Source organism: Camelina sativa, chromosome 15, assembly GCF_030686135.1.
Source record: "Camelina sativa cultivar CO46 ecotype springtype chromosome 15, ASM3068613v1".
Taxonomy (NCBI): domain Eukaryota; kingdom Viridiplantae; phylum Streptophyta; class Magnoliopsida; order Brassicales; family Brassicaceae; genus Camelina; species Camelina sativa.
In genome coordinates, this window is record NC_141894.1 from 26369469 (window position 1) to 26386831 (window position 17363).

The following is a 17363-nucleotide window of genomic DNA, read 5'->3' on the forward strand; positions in this document are numbered from 1 at the left end:
AGTAGGATAATAAAACTCACACATTGGTATCATCAAACAGGGAATGATCCCAGAACCCTTTAACCAACCTGAAAAAATATTCTGCAGAACTGCAGGATGATGATATAGGACAGAGCATACTACCATGCGTGATCTGCGCATGGTTCAAACAATTAAATCAACAAACACAATTATTCAGGAAAGATTGAATTATATTTAGGAAGAATCTTTTAAAATTCATGATGGCTTTCATAAAAAAAATTATTCAGGAATGCTTAAATGATGTTTAGGAAGGATCCTTTTAAATTCATGAAAGTTTTCCTAAAACATCATGAACATCTCTGCTGCATCTTGAACGTGCAGATAGTCAGATACAACTCTATGACATGGCTTCAGCTGTGCATTGCCCAACCCACAAAATCAACAAAATCAATCTAAACACACATTAACATGAAAACAGATTCAAACAATTATTTACCAAAGCTTTTTACTTGTTCCCGTAAGAGGAATCAAATCATCCACATTGAATTTAACTCTCATCTCAGAAAATTACATCAACGGCGGCAAGTCTAAAGCTCCTCACTGTTACAAAGCACACCGTCACTGTCCATATCAAACAGAACCGCCGATACTTTCCCCCAATCATCCGCCGTAATTGTACTCAGAAGATTCTCTGCCGCCGTGTTCACTATTGTAGATGACAGAAGTGCCGTTTAAATTAAAAACTCTGATCTTCGAGAATCTGGTAAATGAAGATGCTATTGATGTGGATTATTATTGGATTGGTTTCAGTTGATCGATTTGTCACTTAATTGAAAAGATATGAAGATCTCAGTTCAGAATCTTCGAGTTTTGAGAACTAAAATCGTGAAGTTGATTTTAGAGAAAAATAAAATTGTTAAATAATAATCTTAATATACAAATGCTAGTTTTGGAAATTTGATCATGTGTGCTAGATTTGGAAGAAAAACTTAAAAGTGTGCTATTCTAGGGTATTTCTCAAAAATTCTAGTAACTCTTATTCAAATATTATTATTTACAAATATATTATAAATAAACTAGTAAACTACTGTATATGATTTAATTAAAACATAAATAAAATTTCAGTTCATAAATAATAATTATATAGGATTAATTTATCTTCAGATTGTGTTAGAGGAGGTATTGAAACTTGGATTTTAATAGATTTTGAGTTTCTTTTAAAATTATGTGTTATTCAACTTGTGTTTTTAAAATCCTTTCTCAAATCTCATGTTATTGAACTTGACATTTTAACAAAATCATTCACAATAACTCACAATCTCTTGTTATTCAATCAAGAATTTCTAAAAATCATATCAAATCCACTGTTATTCAAAATTAACACTTTCTTTTCAAAAATTACTAAAAACTGATTTTGAGAGATTTTGGATACCTTTTTACTTGAAGAAACTGTAATAAACAAATCTCACCTCTAGAGGTGTTATTTTGAAGGATTCTTAAAAAAAAAAAAAACCCAGACTCCCACTTATATTGTCAAAAGATCAAAAATAAAAAAAGACCCATGCCACTTTTGATCTCTAGACGTCTAGATGGAACCAAAAATCATCGTCTCCATCGCAGCTGCTACAAGTATATGCAAACCCACGTCTCTCTCAGCTCATTTGTGGCAAACATATCTAAGAATCGGAACATAATTGTAAGAGTTGGTTGGTTCTAGTTTTAATATTGTTCTTCAATCTCTCAAAAACAGGTTCAATGTAGGGAATTTCCTTTCAATGTTGGATTAAACCCAGATTTTTAAAATCTACATAGTCGTCATATTCTCGTCGTTGTTAGCAACTTGTGTGAAAATTATTATATTCAAATACCATATTAGATAAAACTGCAGATGATTTTTTTTGAATCAAATTTAAATTGCAGATGATAAGCTTTGATAAATTCTATATCAGAAATTAATTTGTTTATCTTTTTTGTTGTTAAGAGAAACACATTGAAGTAGTGATACACTAGCACTTCGGATCGATGATGTGAATAAACCCAATTTTTTCTTTTCTTTTTTGTCAACAAAGAGATCAGCTCATATGAGCCAATGAGAAGGAAAAGAGTTTACAAACAAAATATGGTGCAGTGAGGTACGCGCTTGGCGTGCCAAAGAATCTGCACTTACATTAGCATTTCTGGGTATATAAGATAGAGTTAAGGAAGAAAACTCCTCCCTATTGATCCTGATATTGTCGAGATAGGTCTTGAAAGCCGGCCAGTCATGGGGGGAAGACACCATCTTCACCACGTCTGAGCAATCTGTATAAAAAGTCACCTCTCGATAATCATGGCCAATCATGCACCACATAGCCCAAACTAAGGCTTCTACTTCAGCATGCAGTGGGGAGAGACTTCGTCTGAAGTTGGCGGCTCCCTTCGTCGTCGATGCTTCCTGATAGGATGAGCACACCCAACCTGCACCCGCAAAGGCGTCCCCTGCTTTCCACGAACCATCTACAAAACACCTGTAACCAGAAAAATCAATAGGCAATTGCCCAACACGCCCCAATTCCTGAGTACTAGTGTGGGTAGGGTTCGATGTTAAATTGTCACCCTCATCCTCGGCCTGAGCCTGCAACCATATAGCCGCCTCCCCTACCGCTAACCTTACGACCTCATCGGGCTTATCCCTAATATTCTCAAAAACATATGCATTTCGCGCCTTCCAAATATACCACATAATCCAAGAAAAAGCCTCCACACGAGAACCCGGATTGCCAGAACCCAAGAAATGATCCACATTTGCATACAGGAAATCTATAGGAAATGAGACTGAGCCAATCGGCACCTAAGCTAAAGCCCAAGTCTGTCGAGCTGACGGACACCGAAAGAGAGCATGTTTTACCGTTTCCTCATCAGCCCCACAGCTAGCACAACCTGCATCACATGCAATACCCCGCCTCTTTAGATTTGCCGTAACCGATATACAGCCGGATAAGACTTGTCACATAAAATGTTTTATCTTTGGTGGGCAAGCCACCCGCCAAACTCTCGCAAGAAGGGGATTAATGTCCGGCCCTAACCAAGGCACCTGAGACTCCTGTTTTGCCGAACGTGCCGTATCATACCCTGATTTAACCGAATACTTCCCGGATTTCGTGAAATGCCAGCCTAGAGATTCCTCCCTCTGGGTACTCCCCAAAGGTAAAGCCCCGATCAAGGCAGCATCCTCCGGACTAAAATGCTGGCGGAGCATATCCATACACCAAGAATTAGTTTGGTGATCAATAAGATGAGAAAGTTTTAAAGAAGGGTCCTGAGAAGGTCCCTTACTCATAGCTGGTCTTGGGGATTGAGCTGGTACCCATGGATCTGTCCATATAGAAATAGACTCACCATTCCCAACCCGTTTAATAAGCCCTTTATTAACCAAAGATCTAGCTGAAACAATACTCCGCCACCCATAAGATGGAGAATATGAACATATCGGATCCATAGGATTCGAGTTCCTATAATATCTGCCCTTGAAAACCCGTGCAAACAGGGAATCGGGTGAATCAATCAGCCGCCACAATTATTTTGCCAACAAAGCAGTGTTAAAATTATCTACATTCTTAAAACCCAGACCACCCAACTGCTTACTCCCACATAACTTCTCCCAAGCTAACCAACGCATACCCCCAGATTGTCCCGTACTCCACCAAAAATTTGCCACAGCACTAGTAAGCTTTGACATGACTGATTTTGGCAACCGAAAACACGACATGACAAAAGTCGGTACCGCAGTTGCAACCGATTTTATCATTATCTCCTTCCCTCCCTTGGAAAGTTGTTTTGCCGTCCAACCATTAGTCCGACTCTGTAGCCGATCCCGAACAAAGGAGAAAACCTTCGTTTATCCTCCCAAACTCTCAGGGATCCCCAGATAAGAGTCCATCCCGCCCAAATTCGATATCCCAAGCACTCCCTGCATCTCACGCCTAACCTCCTCTTCGACCTTATGTCCAAATTGGACTGAGGACTTCTCGAAATTTATTTGTTGACCCGAAACCGCCTCATATGTCTTTAAAATTGCCAAAATGACTCCACATTGATCCTTGTCAGCCTTACAGAAAAAAAGACTGTCATCCGCAAACAACAAGTGTGTAATTGGTGGACACTTATTAGCAACCTTAATCCCAGATATGAGTTTATTCCTCTCAGCCTTCCAAATATTCGCAATTAGCACCTCCGTACAGAGAATAAACAAATAAGGAGATAACAGATCCCCCTGCCTCAAACCTCTCTCCGGTTTTATTAAACCATTTGGTTGACCATTAATTAGTACCTTATACTCAACATAAGAGACACAAAACAAAATCCAGGAGACCCATTTGTCCGCAAAACCCATTTTTCGTAATAAAGCTTCAACGAAGCCCCATTTGACCCTATCATACGCCTTGCTCATGTCCGTTTTAATTGCCTTAAATTTCCTTTTACAGGATGGATTAGTCCGAAGGCCATGAAACATCTCTTGGGCAATCAAAATGTTATCTGAAATCAGTCGACCTGGCACAAAGGCAGACTGTGTTTCCGAAACAAGTTTTGGTAACACCAACTTGAGCCTTTGACAAAAAATCTTAGAAATTACTGTGTACCCCACATTACATAAGCTAATTGGTCTTAATTCTACCATCCGGGTAGGCTTAGCCACCTTGGGAATAAGACAGATATGCGTCTGTTTCAAACTCTTATCAAAAACACCCTCCTCAAAAAACCGATTGACCATGGAAACAAGATCCATCTTGATAACCCCCCAGACCTTCTGGAAAAATAACGCTGTCATCCCATCCGGTCCCGGCGCCTTGTACGGGTGCATCATAAACAGAGCCTTACGAACCTCTGCCTCTGTGACCGGAGCTGTTAACCGCTCATTGACCTCCTCTGTAATTACCATATCAACCTCACTTAAAGCCTCCTGAAAAGACTCTGGATCAATTGAAGTAAACAAATCCTCAAAGTAGGATACTGCAGTATTACAAATATCCTCTTCTTTCGTAGACCAGTTATTATTCCTATCATGCAGTCCAATTATCCAATTCCTAGCCCATCATTGCTTTGTTTTTGCTTGAAAATACTTTGTATTTTTATCCCCCACTCTCATCCATTGATTCCGGCTTTTTGATGCCAATAAATCTCCTCAGCCCTATAGGCCTTGCGTAAACGAGAAGTTAACTCCGAAAGCACCCGCGGGTCAACCGAATCGTCCTCTTGAGCCACCGCCAGCTGATGTTTAAGATCCTCAATCATATCCCTCCCAAAAGGAACCTGAGTTTTTTGCCACTTAGATATTGCCCGTCGGCAACTCCCAATTTTAGACACAAAACTAGGTGAGCCCGGACCTTGAGCTCTACCCCAGCCCATGGAAATCGCCTCCATCAAACCCTTCTTACCAACCCAACGTCTATCAAACATAAAACACCGACGTCCTCGCGGTCGCTTAGCCCCAATACTCACCACCAGAGGTTTGTGATCAGAAGCGATCATAGGCAAATATTCAATAACCGTGTCCAGAAACTGATCATGCCAATCCTCCGTACCTAAAGCCCGGTCTAACCTACACCGAATTGGTTTCTTATCCCTCCAGCCTTTCCATGATAACCAATCCCCAAGATATGGGAATTCCAGAAACCCGCAATCCTGGATCATACCATTAAATGAGCGGAATGACGCCGCGTGTCTTAGCTTACCCCCCTCTTTTTTTGTGGTTCCCTGTTAGCTCATTAAAATTCCCAACAACCAGCCAAGGTGCTGATCTTACAGAACCTATCCGTAATAACTGTTCCCATACCATATCTCGCTTTTTGGATACTGGGTCCCGATATACAAAGGTTATATGAAAAACTCTGCCATTGTGTAAAGCTTCAATATCAATTAATCTATTTGTGGCCAAGACAATCGAGATATCAAAATCATCTTTATTATAAAATAAATCTAAACCTCCACTTGAACCAATAGGTTCTACAGTTTTTAAATTTTTATAACCAAAATGACCCACAAATTGTTCCATAAAAGAAAAAGATTGTTTTGTTTCCATGAGAAATAAAAAATCTGGCATATGTTTATGCCATAAATCTCTGAGATTTCCAATTGTGGTCTTATTACCAAACCCCTGGCAATTCCAACTTAATACATTCATTTAAAGATATTGGGTTTTGGTGGCTTTCCTCCACCGTGACATCCCTTATCTCCTTCCTGGGACCTTGTTGTGATTCCGCTTACCCCAGATTCCTGACCATTTGAAGGAGGCCTACGTCTAGGAGACAGGAGCATGTTGGCATTCCTCTTCTTAGTAGAAACTCCCCGAAGCACCAAGACCCCCTTCCCCTTTTTCCCCTTCTCGCCTACCTCCACCTTAGTTGAAGTTCCCGTACCAGACTCTGAAAGACTGTTATCCACGCTTGCAGGCTTCGCTTCTTCTAACTCTCCCTGCCCTTGATCAAACTCCACCTCCTCCAAATCAGATACATCCACGTCTGTACTCGCTTTCTCCCCCACCACAACACCGAACACAGGGTCCACCGTGACCTCCTCACTAGCCTCATCGTGGTTCAACATTACAACATCAACCCAATTTTGTTTTTTGTCCTACAAATCTCTCAGAATCACCATAAATCTCACCAAATCATCATGATGAGGTAGAAAATATATTTTAATACAAGTAGGTTCACTAGATTTTATATGGGAATGTTTGTGTTTAAGAATGATTCTTTTTTAATTTCTCACTATGTTGTAATATGAATCTCATATATCATAAAACGGAAGTACACAACTTTTTTTGTAGACTATATAATTTTTATAAGTTAGTTATAAAATAGTTTATAGATTAAATATAGGTTGGTTACAAAAAAAAAAGTTATAGATTAATTGATCAATATTTGGACTATATGTATACACTTAAGAATATCCCGAAAAATCTTCTTAAAAAGAATATTCCAATGATTTATATAATTTCCAAAATAAAACTTTAGTATTCCATGTATTGTTACAAAATATATACTGTTAGGTATAAAAATATATTGTTACGCGTAAAAAATAATAAAATCTTGGCAATTTATCACATTTAATCGTGATTGTCTAGATCTTATTGTGTAGTTGAAAATAAAATCTTACATTAACACGGTCATATTAAAAAACTTTCACCAAACATGCTTAAAAATTAAATAAAAACAACAACAAGTACATAACCATTTCTCATACATAAAATTACAAAATTAACAATATAAACTTACAAAATATGTGTTTTTTTCAAGCCATCATATTTAGCATATGATTTTATTGCATAATGTTTTAATCAAAAAAACTTTTTAAAATAATCATTTAAATTATATTTTATTTTAAAATTATAATATAAATAAAAAGACTTTCAATCCGTGCTCTAGAGCAGGGATTCTAATCTAGTAAGCTTTTTATTCTCACTACAAATGATGTTTAGACATGTACTTGTTCTGAGAAGCGACCTCATTCGGATTTCAGATATCAGACCGATATCGAATACGGAATACCTAAAATATTTGGTGTATGGAGCTGTCTTTATATCGGCTTCCTATATGTAAAAAGGTTTCACGTAGCCTTCTCTAACACGCAATTAATTAATTAAAACATACATATGATGTGAGTGATCGGGTACTTACGCGCTTGCTTGCTTGGTTGCATGATTTTTCTAATGAACTGATGCTCCAAACTACCTCTTAATGTCAAATGTGTGAAACTACTTCTTTTAGCTAAAAGTTATATCCAAAACAAAATATCGATTTTCATATATTCATAAATATACAGATAAAAGTTACCAATTCAAACGTTATTTCTGACTTTTTGTAATAACAATTGTTAAAACATATTTTCTGAATTCTTTAATGTTCCTTTAATTTGGAGGCTACTTTTATTAATTCTAGTTTTTTTTCACGTATATACCTGACTAAATTTTGGTAGATGAAGGCAAGGTTCGGTTTCCACGACTCTACCGTCGCGAACAAGGAAAAAGACACAAATGATATATAACAATCACGGTCGTGATTCGTGAAACGCTGTTAGCCATTGAGAAGAGTCGCCGCAATTATTGGAAATACTTTGCAAGGACGGACAAAAAAAGTCATATCTTCATCTAAAGACTAAAGCTAAAGAGTCGTTGCAATAAATTCAAAGTCCCCACGATAGAGATAAGACGCAGCAGCGGTGTGTTAGTTTGTGACTTTGTGTACATGTTTTCTATCACATAAAGTAGTCGTAGATACTATGCTACCGAACAGGACTAAAATTCACGAGAGGCATGGGTCTTGCACTCTTGCTCTATTTAGGAGGGTACAAATTTGAGATAGAAGGAGAGAGAGGAGTTGCTTTTAAAAACAAAAACGCAAATCATATGGTCACCTTTTTTTATTTAGCTAGGATCAATATATGCATCGTAAAGAGTTACAAAAATAAGGAATGCAATGGGTAAGAAATTCTTGGCTAAGAATAAAATAAACGAATATATTTTTTATTCTGAAAACTCATAAAATGTAAAAGTTCTTTTGATTTAGTCTCCATTCCAAAAATATCAAATGAATAAGTGCAAAAATGCGATACATTTCATATTTCGATATATAAAATTTAATAAATATGAGTCGACAGAGAAAGTTGGGGCGAGTAGTTCTCACACGCGGCGATTTTTTCTCTCCCAAATTCTTCTTTTTCTTCTGATTACAATTTCTTGCACCATTGTTGGGGGTTCTCCATCGATTCCGGCGACGACGAGAGCCCCGAGGCTCATGGCGCTTCATCCGTTAACTGCTGCATCAATCCGGTGAAAGCTTTGTGGTCAAAATCAAGGGAGCAGTGGAAGGGAGAAGTTTCCTCGACACACCAACGGTAAGAGCTCTATCGGCGGTGGTGCGACGAGGAGTAGAAAAGGAAGATTCATGGCAAGGGTCGAGAGAGGAGGTGGTTAGATCTGAAAATCGGAGATTCTGGAGGTTTTTCAGGGTTGTTGTTCGATAGGGGAGGTCGTCTACGGCAAGGAGGAGATAAGCCACCGTCGAAGGTTTCAGATCTACTCCCTACCGCCTATCTCTTCTCATATATGAGCCTGTATCTCTTCGACAATGGAAGCTCAGCTCTTTTCTTCCTCCTCAAAGCTGCTCTACGGTGGCGGGATGGCAACAGATCTTGGATCACCATCTCCGTTTAACTCGCGTCGTCCAGGCTCGTCGGAGGTCCTGTTCTGATGAGCATCCGCAAAAGTTTGGGCGGCGGCTTCAACTGTTTTCTTCAGTTGGAGATTAGGGTAAACGATTGCCAGTTTGATTCCGGTTCGTATTTAAACCTGGATCAATTTTGATTCACAATTATTACTTGGTTTGATGTATGTAGTTTAGGCCCTTTGGAGATTGTAATGGGGCTAAATCCGAAAATAGGTCATTGGGCATTTATTTATAAAATTGAATACCTTTAATAAAAAAAAAATTAATAAATATAACCGCAAAAAACATTCTGCCATTTTATTTATGTTTTCAATTTTTTTTTTTAAATAGAATAGATTATATATAAATGTCAAAACAAGTTATCCAATAGTTTTAAATTATACACATATAATTCACATGGCGTGCATGTTATATGTTTGACTTTATATAAATACCAAAGACAAAGAAGATGGAGTAAGAACCTCAAAGTAGAGAAGAAAAAAAACTAAGAGAGAAAGAGAAAGAGAGAGGATGGTGATAAAGAGAATAGAGCTATGCATAGGGATTATGAAGATAGCAATGGAGTTCTTGGTGGTGGTGGCTGACGCCGTCAGAACCTTCTTGAGCCACTCTTCTCCGCCTCATGCTCACCACCGCCATGGCCTCTACTCTTACTCCCCCTCCCCTTATCGCCCTTCTTCACCTTACATCATCGGCTTTCTTCCCTGAGTTTGTATATTGTCTTTATTTCCTTTGATAAATGAATGTTCATGTACATTCAATATTACTTAATTTCCAAAAAAAATAAGAACTAGTTTTAGTCATTCTCATACGTTATCACTTGAGTTTGTAATTATTTGTTTCCTTCTCTAATTTCGTGTTTTAGGTTCCAGTGTTGAAATTTTGTTGTGGAAATAAAATACTTGTAACCGTGGATTACGATATTAAACTATTTCTTGCAACAGTAAATGACTAAATGTTACCAAATTGGAACAGAACAGATCTGAAACATAGTTGGGCAAACTGAAAAGAGGTTGACGAATAAGACGTGCGTAAACACACTGGTCCCGTTTTCGGACAATAAGTCAATTAGACGTGTCTAGGTTCAACCGATTTCTCATTAATTTTATTTTATGTGATTTATTAATAAGCCTGACAACTTAATTGACGCTTAAGCTTAACTTGTCAACTGTTTGTTTATTGCGTGATAAGTGTTTACAAGTTATCAAAAGTCACACATAATTCTATATTCTTTTTTCTTTGTTTCCTACCTAAACCGTCGAAGCTACACATAACCTAAATCCACCACGACATTAACCTTAACAGTTTCTTTCAAAGACTTATATAGTTTAATTGGAGTAGCTAGAGGAAAAAAGATTGAGTGATGTCTTGTCAGATGCTTCTAGTTTCTGTAGTTATAGATTTTACCTCATTTAATTATAAAAAGCATTATAAAATGCTTAGTTTCTAATTTCGCTGTAAAGAAATGTAATAAGGTAAAAAAGATTGGTCAGTCATTTCAATTGCAGGTAAGACTAGGACGGTTAAACCACAATCAAGTTGTCGATTCGGTAAAAAGCGTATAAAAAATGATGAACAAATCGCCAATTCGGTACATATTTGTTTGGTTACCACCAAATACATAATTAGGTTGGAACTTGGAATAGAAACATACTGATCAGATTTTGTAACGCGTGCTTATGAGTATTTGTGTATATGTTGCTAAAATAGTTGGACCATTTTATGTTAATTCTGATGCAACCGATCAGACACAATCATTTTTTAATCGTTCCCGTACTTGATCATACTACATATAGGATATAGCCAATCCACAAATTTATTATTCTTTATCTTTAAGTCTTAGCAAGATATATTCTTTGTTTATTTAGAAACAGCCACTTTAATGCTATTTATTTGGAGGACCGATTTTGCAGGCATCTTTATGAGGACCACTTTTGAGCCATGGTTGATTCTTTAATTGTTATTTTATTGTTATTTATAGAGATTCTCTAACTAAATTATACTCTCTTCGTTTCAAAATCGAAAATATAGGATGTTTTAAGCAAAACACGCAGATTAAGAAGTTTTTACTTTTAACAAGTTCAACTAATCAGAAACAATACTGCATAATATAAAATATTAAACTAATCTAAAAGTTGCATTGAAATTTAAAAGCATTCTATATTATGAAACAAAAAACTTCTCCAAAACATCCTATATTTTGAAACGGAGGAAGTATAATTGTTTAGATAAAATCTCTTATATATTAATAGAGAAACATTCTCTTGAAAAAGCTGATGTGTCGCCGCCAGAAAATTCGAGACACATTTAACTATTTAGCCTCATTTAAATTTATTATTTACAACTATATGCCATTATATTTTTGACAAAATAAATAAATAAATGTGTTATTTTTAAAAACTTTATCACTTAACTTTATCAATCCCCTACATATTAATAGAGAAGCATTCTCTTAAAAAACTGATATGCCGCCGCCAGAGAGCTCGAGACACATTTAACTATTTAGCCTCATTTAGATTTATTATTTACAACTATATGCCATTGTGCTTTTAACAAAAAAAAAATAATAATAAATGTTTTCTTCTTAAAAACTTTATCACTTAACTTTATTAATATTAATTAAGTTTAAACTTTAAATATATTTTATATGTTAGAAAAACTGATTTATTGAAATGCATGTATGACCCACACGGATCTCATGAATTCAAGCGGGATGGATGCAAAGATATTTTACGGCTCAAAATATTTAAACCCGTTGCGGGATGGCTTAGCAGACGGGTTTGATCGGGTAAACAAATTTATTTAAATTATCTGTTTCATGAAATTTTAGGTTTTTGTGATTTTTATCTTATTTGATAATTTAAAATTTTGATAGAAAATCTAACGATTACTAATTTGGTTCACATTCTATCCAGATCCGCCATCATGTCAATCAAAAATTTATTGTAAAATGATAACTATTTTAAACTTTCATAAAACTTGATGAATTCAAACCAGTATAAGTTTTTTTTTTGGTAGGAGACAAACCAGTATAAGTTTGTATTATAAATGTTATACTAAATAAATATATTTACAAATGTAATATTTCAAACAAAAATTTTACTCTGTGCAACATCACGGATTATTACCTAGTATATTTTGTTTTTGTTGCGATTGTTTTTTGAACATTTTTTTAAAAAACATCTTGAGTATGAGTTTAAGAGATAAAAACATTATATTCATGTCTACGTTGTGTAAGAATATAATTTTCCCTGCAATGTGTTGAAACTCAATCTAGATCCTTCCCTGCACGAAAGGAGACAGAAAGCAAGAGCTTGAAATCCTGCGTGGAATAATGTTCTCGGATCTTTTGTTTCAAATTAATCTTGTTCTCACACAAGAGTTGACTACGATTTTGTTTCGTTTATGTGCACCAAATTTATTATGATTATAATGAACCAACGCGCGTTTGGATTCTGATTTCGCAAAGCAAACACTTCCTAGGTTTGCTTATTTTAACGCATTCATGAATACCGGCAGCATAACAAGCTACGGACTCAGCAATCAGCGACCTCTCTAGCCCTATGACCCTATCCAGAGTTTTTTGTTTGTTGACGACGTCAGCCCAATTTTTAGTTATTTTCCTAACCCGCTAAGCCTTCCAATATGAGATTAATAAATCTGTAATCTTTGTACTTGCTATTGGTGGACGACCTCTCGCGTCTCCCCAATGTACTTAGTTCTCATAATTTTCTCCTGTAATTTTTTGTTTGAGTTTTGTTTATATTAATTAGTAATTACTATATATGAATGGTCTTCCACATTTTCATGTGGTATTGAATGAGCTTGACACACTTTAATAGTTGTTAGAATCCTCAAACTTCACAATATGTACACGCCAAAGATATTCCTATGATCACGCACTTAGTTGCGATGCCGATGTCGATGATTACCACTTTTTATCAAATTGTATTGTTGTAAATCACTTATTCTCATACAACTATCCACAAAACCGTCATCCCCTTCTTATGTGGCATCATAAACCTTCACCACCACCACCAACAAATCATGTTACTAAAAGCATGTTTATTGTAAAACCAAAAGTATATAATTAAAAAAAATCAAGACATTCCATAAAAATATAAGCTAACTGCAAACATTGTATGTCATAAATACTAACTAGGAGATATCCATACTACAACACTAGGTTACATTTTTTTTTTTTTTTTCAACCAAACATTAATAAAATTAAAAGAGAATTCCAAGATTGGTAGCTCAACCCTGAAGAAAAGAGTTTACAAAAGTGGATTCAAAAATTAAAGATTTTGAAGACCGGGCAAGATAGTCAGCCCTTACATTTAAGTCTCATGGGATCCTGGCTAGGGTGAAGGAAGGGAAAGAAGATCGGAGCAATGAAAAATCCTCCAGCAGATTCGAGAAAGCGGGCCAATCCTCTGGCGTCTGCACCATCGCAACTAGTTCTGCACAGTCCGTCTCAAAAGCCTGACAATCAACTCCAGCCACCAGTAAAGACTCCATAGCCCATATCAGTGCTTGTAATTCCGCATGTAAGGGAGTAAGGCCTCTCCTATGACTCCGTGCTCCCAAAAGCAGCGTTGAATCTTCTCCACTACAACACCACCAACCCAAACCCTGAAAAGGGTCCGTACCTTTCCAAGAACCATCGACCTGACAACGGGGAAAGGAACCCATGTCCTCTAATAAAAGTAGAGGATACATATATCTCACTGAATAAGACTTTGCCTCCTTCCACAATAATTTATCACTAACCGCTTGATTCAAAATATCAATTGGCTCTAATTCGGTACCCTGGAAAACCTTTTTATTTCGATCTTTCCAAATTGACCATATAATCCAGGGAAGACGAAGAGCTATATCGGAAACCCGAATTGTGAAGACGCCTGCCAGAATATGAAGTCCAAATTCGCATAAATCGAGGCATAAGGAAAGCCTCCCGTATCTAACAACACAGGGGATAACTCCCAAATACATCGCGATCAAGGGCACTCAAAAAGCGCATGGTTTATAGTCTCCACTGCAGATGCACATCGCTTACACAAAGCATCACATCGGACACCCGATACGCAAGCCGTTCTAACACAGGTAGAGTACCCGAGGAAATCTGCCAGAAGAAGTGTTGAATCTTCGGGGGTACATATAATTTCCACGACTGAGCCCGTAGGGGCATACATGTCGGCCCATACTCAACATCCGTGATTAATTTTCGGGCAAGCCGATATCCTGATTTGACCGAATACTTCTCTGACTTAGTAAAATGCCATAATAATCTATCCGGTTGATAAGTTTTACTAATCGGTATACTCCGAATAAGTGATATATCCACTGGATAAAAAAAAACTCCTCAAGAATAGGCAGATGCCAATCCTTTGTAACTGGGTTAATTAAATGATTAACCATCAAACTCGGAAGCCACAATCTCCCCCTACCATTCGCTGATCTTGGACGAGTATCCGGTAACCATGGGTCACGCCAAACCAAAATGGAGCAACCGGAACCTACCACCCATCTCGCTCCCTGTTCCACGAAACCCTTGGTTGAATAAATATTCCTCCATGCAAAGGATGGGTTATTTGGTTTTTTTGCCATCAGAGGATGTTTGTTTCTAAAATATCACCCTTTCATCACCCGAGCCATTAAGGACGTCGGATAGTGGATTAGCCTCCAAAATTGTTTGGCCAGCATGGCTTCATTAAATTGATCGTCCGCAGCGGATGGGGGAGTTTAGGCCGATTAGTCTATGCAATGTGAGTTACAAAATTATTTCTAAAGTATTGTGTTTTCGGCTCAAGCGTTTATTGCCTCTTTTGGTTTCATAAACACAATCAGCCTTTGTTTCTGGTCGTTTAATTACATAAAATATTCTTGTGGCTCAGGAGATGTTCCATGGACTAAAAACTAACCGCCGGTGTAATTCGGAGTTTTTGGCATTTAAAACGGATATGAGTAAGGCATATGATCGGGTTGAGTGAAATTTTTTGGAGGCGGTTTTGGTTCAATTAGGATTTGATAGGAAATGGATCTTATGGATCATGTGGTGTGTCTCGTCAGTGTCGTATCAAGTTCTTTTGAATGGTCAGCCCCGAGGTTTTATTAGACCACAGAGGGGACTACGGCAGGGTGATCCTTTGTCACCATACTTATTTATTCTCTGCACAGAGGTCTTGATAGAAAATATTAAAAAGGCTGAAAGGGAAGAGAAAATAACGGGTATTACCATCGCCCGTGGTAGTCCTACCGTTTCACATTTGCTATTCGCTGATAGCCTTTTTTTTGTAAGGCAAAGGCGAATGAATGTAGGATGGTAATGGATATAATCGGCAACTATGGTAGAGCATCAGGACAAGAGGTTAATCTGGCTAAATCCTCTATCATGTTTGGCAAAAAGGTTCCTACAGAGATATGATCTCAGTTGAAGTTAGTTATTGGTATTTCTAAGAAGGGCGGTATGGGTTCTTATTTGAGTATTCTTGAAAATCTGCAAGGCTCGAAAACTAAGGTTTTTAGCTACGTTAAAGATCGGTTAGATGATCGAGTAAATGGTTGGTCTGCAAAGTGTTTATCGAAGGGTGGTAAGGAAATTATGATTAAATCGGTGGCTTTGGCACTTTCTACCCATGTTATGTCATGTTATAAACTGCCACAGGATTTGACGTCTAAACTAACAAGTGCTATTTCCACCTTCTGATGGAAGTCCAATGATAAGGCACGAGGTATGCACTGGGTTGCTTGGGATAGATTATGTAAAAATAAATGTGAGGGGAGCCTAGGTTTCCGTGCTTTGGAACGAGGTTACATTTTCTCCAAAGATTGTAATATAGTCTACAACTTATAGTTGTATTAATTTTTTAAATTATTTTGTTTATGACAATGTTTATTTTAAATATTGTAATTGTTTGGTAAATCGACATATATTTTTCTAATTTCACATGTATATTTTTGTATATATGATATCAAATAAACAAATAAACTGATAGTAGAAATAAAGAAATAATAAATAGATTACACATGGCTGTCTGCCTGTGTAATTGAATTTAGTTTTTTTTAATTACATATTGTTTGAAAATATAATTAAACGGATATTCATATAAACAAATTGAATATTCAATTAAAACAAATAGATTGATATTAGAAATAAAGAAATAATATATAGAGTTACTCATGGCTGTGTAATTGAATTTAGGATTTTTTTTTTAATTACATGTTGTTTGAGGATATAATTTAACGGATGGTCATATAAAAAAATTGAATGTTCAATTAAAACCAAAAGAAATTCTAAAACAAAATTCAAAAAAATTAGAAAACATAAAGTCACCGCAACTATTGGTAGATTAATATTTTATGTATAGTAGTATATTGATAACTGTAAATTCCGTAATTTTATTGATATAATATGACTATTTAGTTCATATTAGTATATTGTAATTTTGGATATGGCAAAATAATTATATGTGTATAGTCTTAAAACATTCATTAGTTCATATTCTTGTCTTATTATACCAGATTAATATCTAATGATCTCATTATACAAATTCTTTTAGAAAATTATATTGTTTCAATTTGTCTGATATATACTATCATTTTATATTGTTTATTTGTCGTATTTGCACGCATTATTTGGTGAAATATTTTAAAATATTAATTATAATATTGTAATTGTGAGCAAATAAAACTTCTTAAATTATCAACCCACATTATTTTATTTTTTCAACTCGCTGATGTGGAAAGTTATACACACATTTTTCATATAGATTGAGTAATATATGTTTGTTTTAAAAAAATTTTAAATCACAACATATGTAGGAAAAAAACTACTGCTTACCAAAAAAAATATTTATTTATTAATGATATGTATTTATGAGAATTTAAAACAGTTTGTAAATGAAATCAAAGAAAGATGATAGGAAAATAATAATTTAAAATCTAACAAAAACTTATAAATATAATAATTAAAAATAAATCATATTTTATTATATCAAATCTTAGTTTTCAAATTTGATTAGGTAACAATAATTGAAGTTTTAATGACTCTTTCATACATAATTAATTTGAGAGAGAAATTTTTTATGAGTTTAAGAATTAAATTACACTTAATGACAAAATTTTAAATGATCATCTTAAGAAAAATGTCATTTGATGTAAATATTTACGAAGAAAAAGTGTAAAATTATATGGATATTT

At 35.8% G+C, this 17363-nt stretch overlaps 5 protein-coding genes across 5 annotated transcripts; 2 read left to right on the forward strand and 3 right to left on the reverse strand.

The window, feature by feature from the left end:
• Positions 1-548: 548 nt before the first annotated feature.
• Positions 549-3439, reverse strand: LOC147927136 (uncharacterized). The gene is made up of 3 exons (XM_087487318.1): positions 3035-3439; positions 2419-2665; positions 549-667 (listed from the first exon to the last, which is right to left on the reverse strand). Exons 1-3 carry the CDS (start codon positions 3437-3439, stop codon positions 549-551), a joined length of 771 nt encoding a protein of 256 aa, XP_087343444.1.
• A 399-nt stretch (positions 3440-3838) lies between these two features.
• Positions 3839-6540, reverse strand: LOC147927137 (uncharacterized). Its single transcript, XM_087487319.1, has 6 exons — positions 6205-6540; positions 6088-6094; positions 5744-5943; positions 5111-5694; positions 4745-4997; positions 3839-4171 (listed from the first exon to the last, which is right to left on the reverse strand). The coding sequence occupies exons 1-6, from the start codon at positions 6538-6540 to the stop codon at positions 3839-3841; spliced, it is 1713 nt and encodes a 570-aa protein (XP_087343445.1).
• A 3028-nt stretch (positions 6541-9568) lies between these two features.
• Positions 9569-10112, forward strand: LOC109129214 (uncharacterized). Its single transcript, XM_019236952.2, has one exon. It carries the CDS (start codon positions 9675-9677, stop codon positions 9870-9872), a length of 198 nt encoding a protein of 65 aa, XP_019092497.1. The 5' UTR covers positions 9569-9674; the 3' UTR covers positions 9873-10112.
• A 3396-nt stretch (positions 10113-13508) lies between these two features.
• Positions 13509-14156, reverse strand: LOC147927138 (uncharacterized). The gene has a single exon (XM_087487320.1). It carries the CDS (start codon positions 14154-14156, stop codon positions 13509-13511), a length of 648 nt encoding a protein of 215 aa, XP_087343446.1.
• Positions 14157-15198: 1042 nt separating this feature from the next.
• LOC147927139 (uncharacterized) lies at positions 15199-15870 on the forward strand. The gene is made up of 3 exons (XM_087487321.1): positions 15199-15219; positions 15463-15570; positions 15625-15870. Exons 1-3 carry the CDS (start codon positions 15199-15201, stop codon positions 15868-15870), a joined length of 375 nt encoding a protein of 124 aa, XP_087343447.1.
• Positions 15871-17363: the final 1493 nt, after the last annotated feature.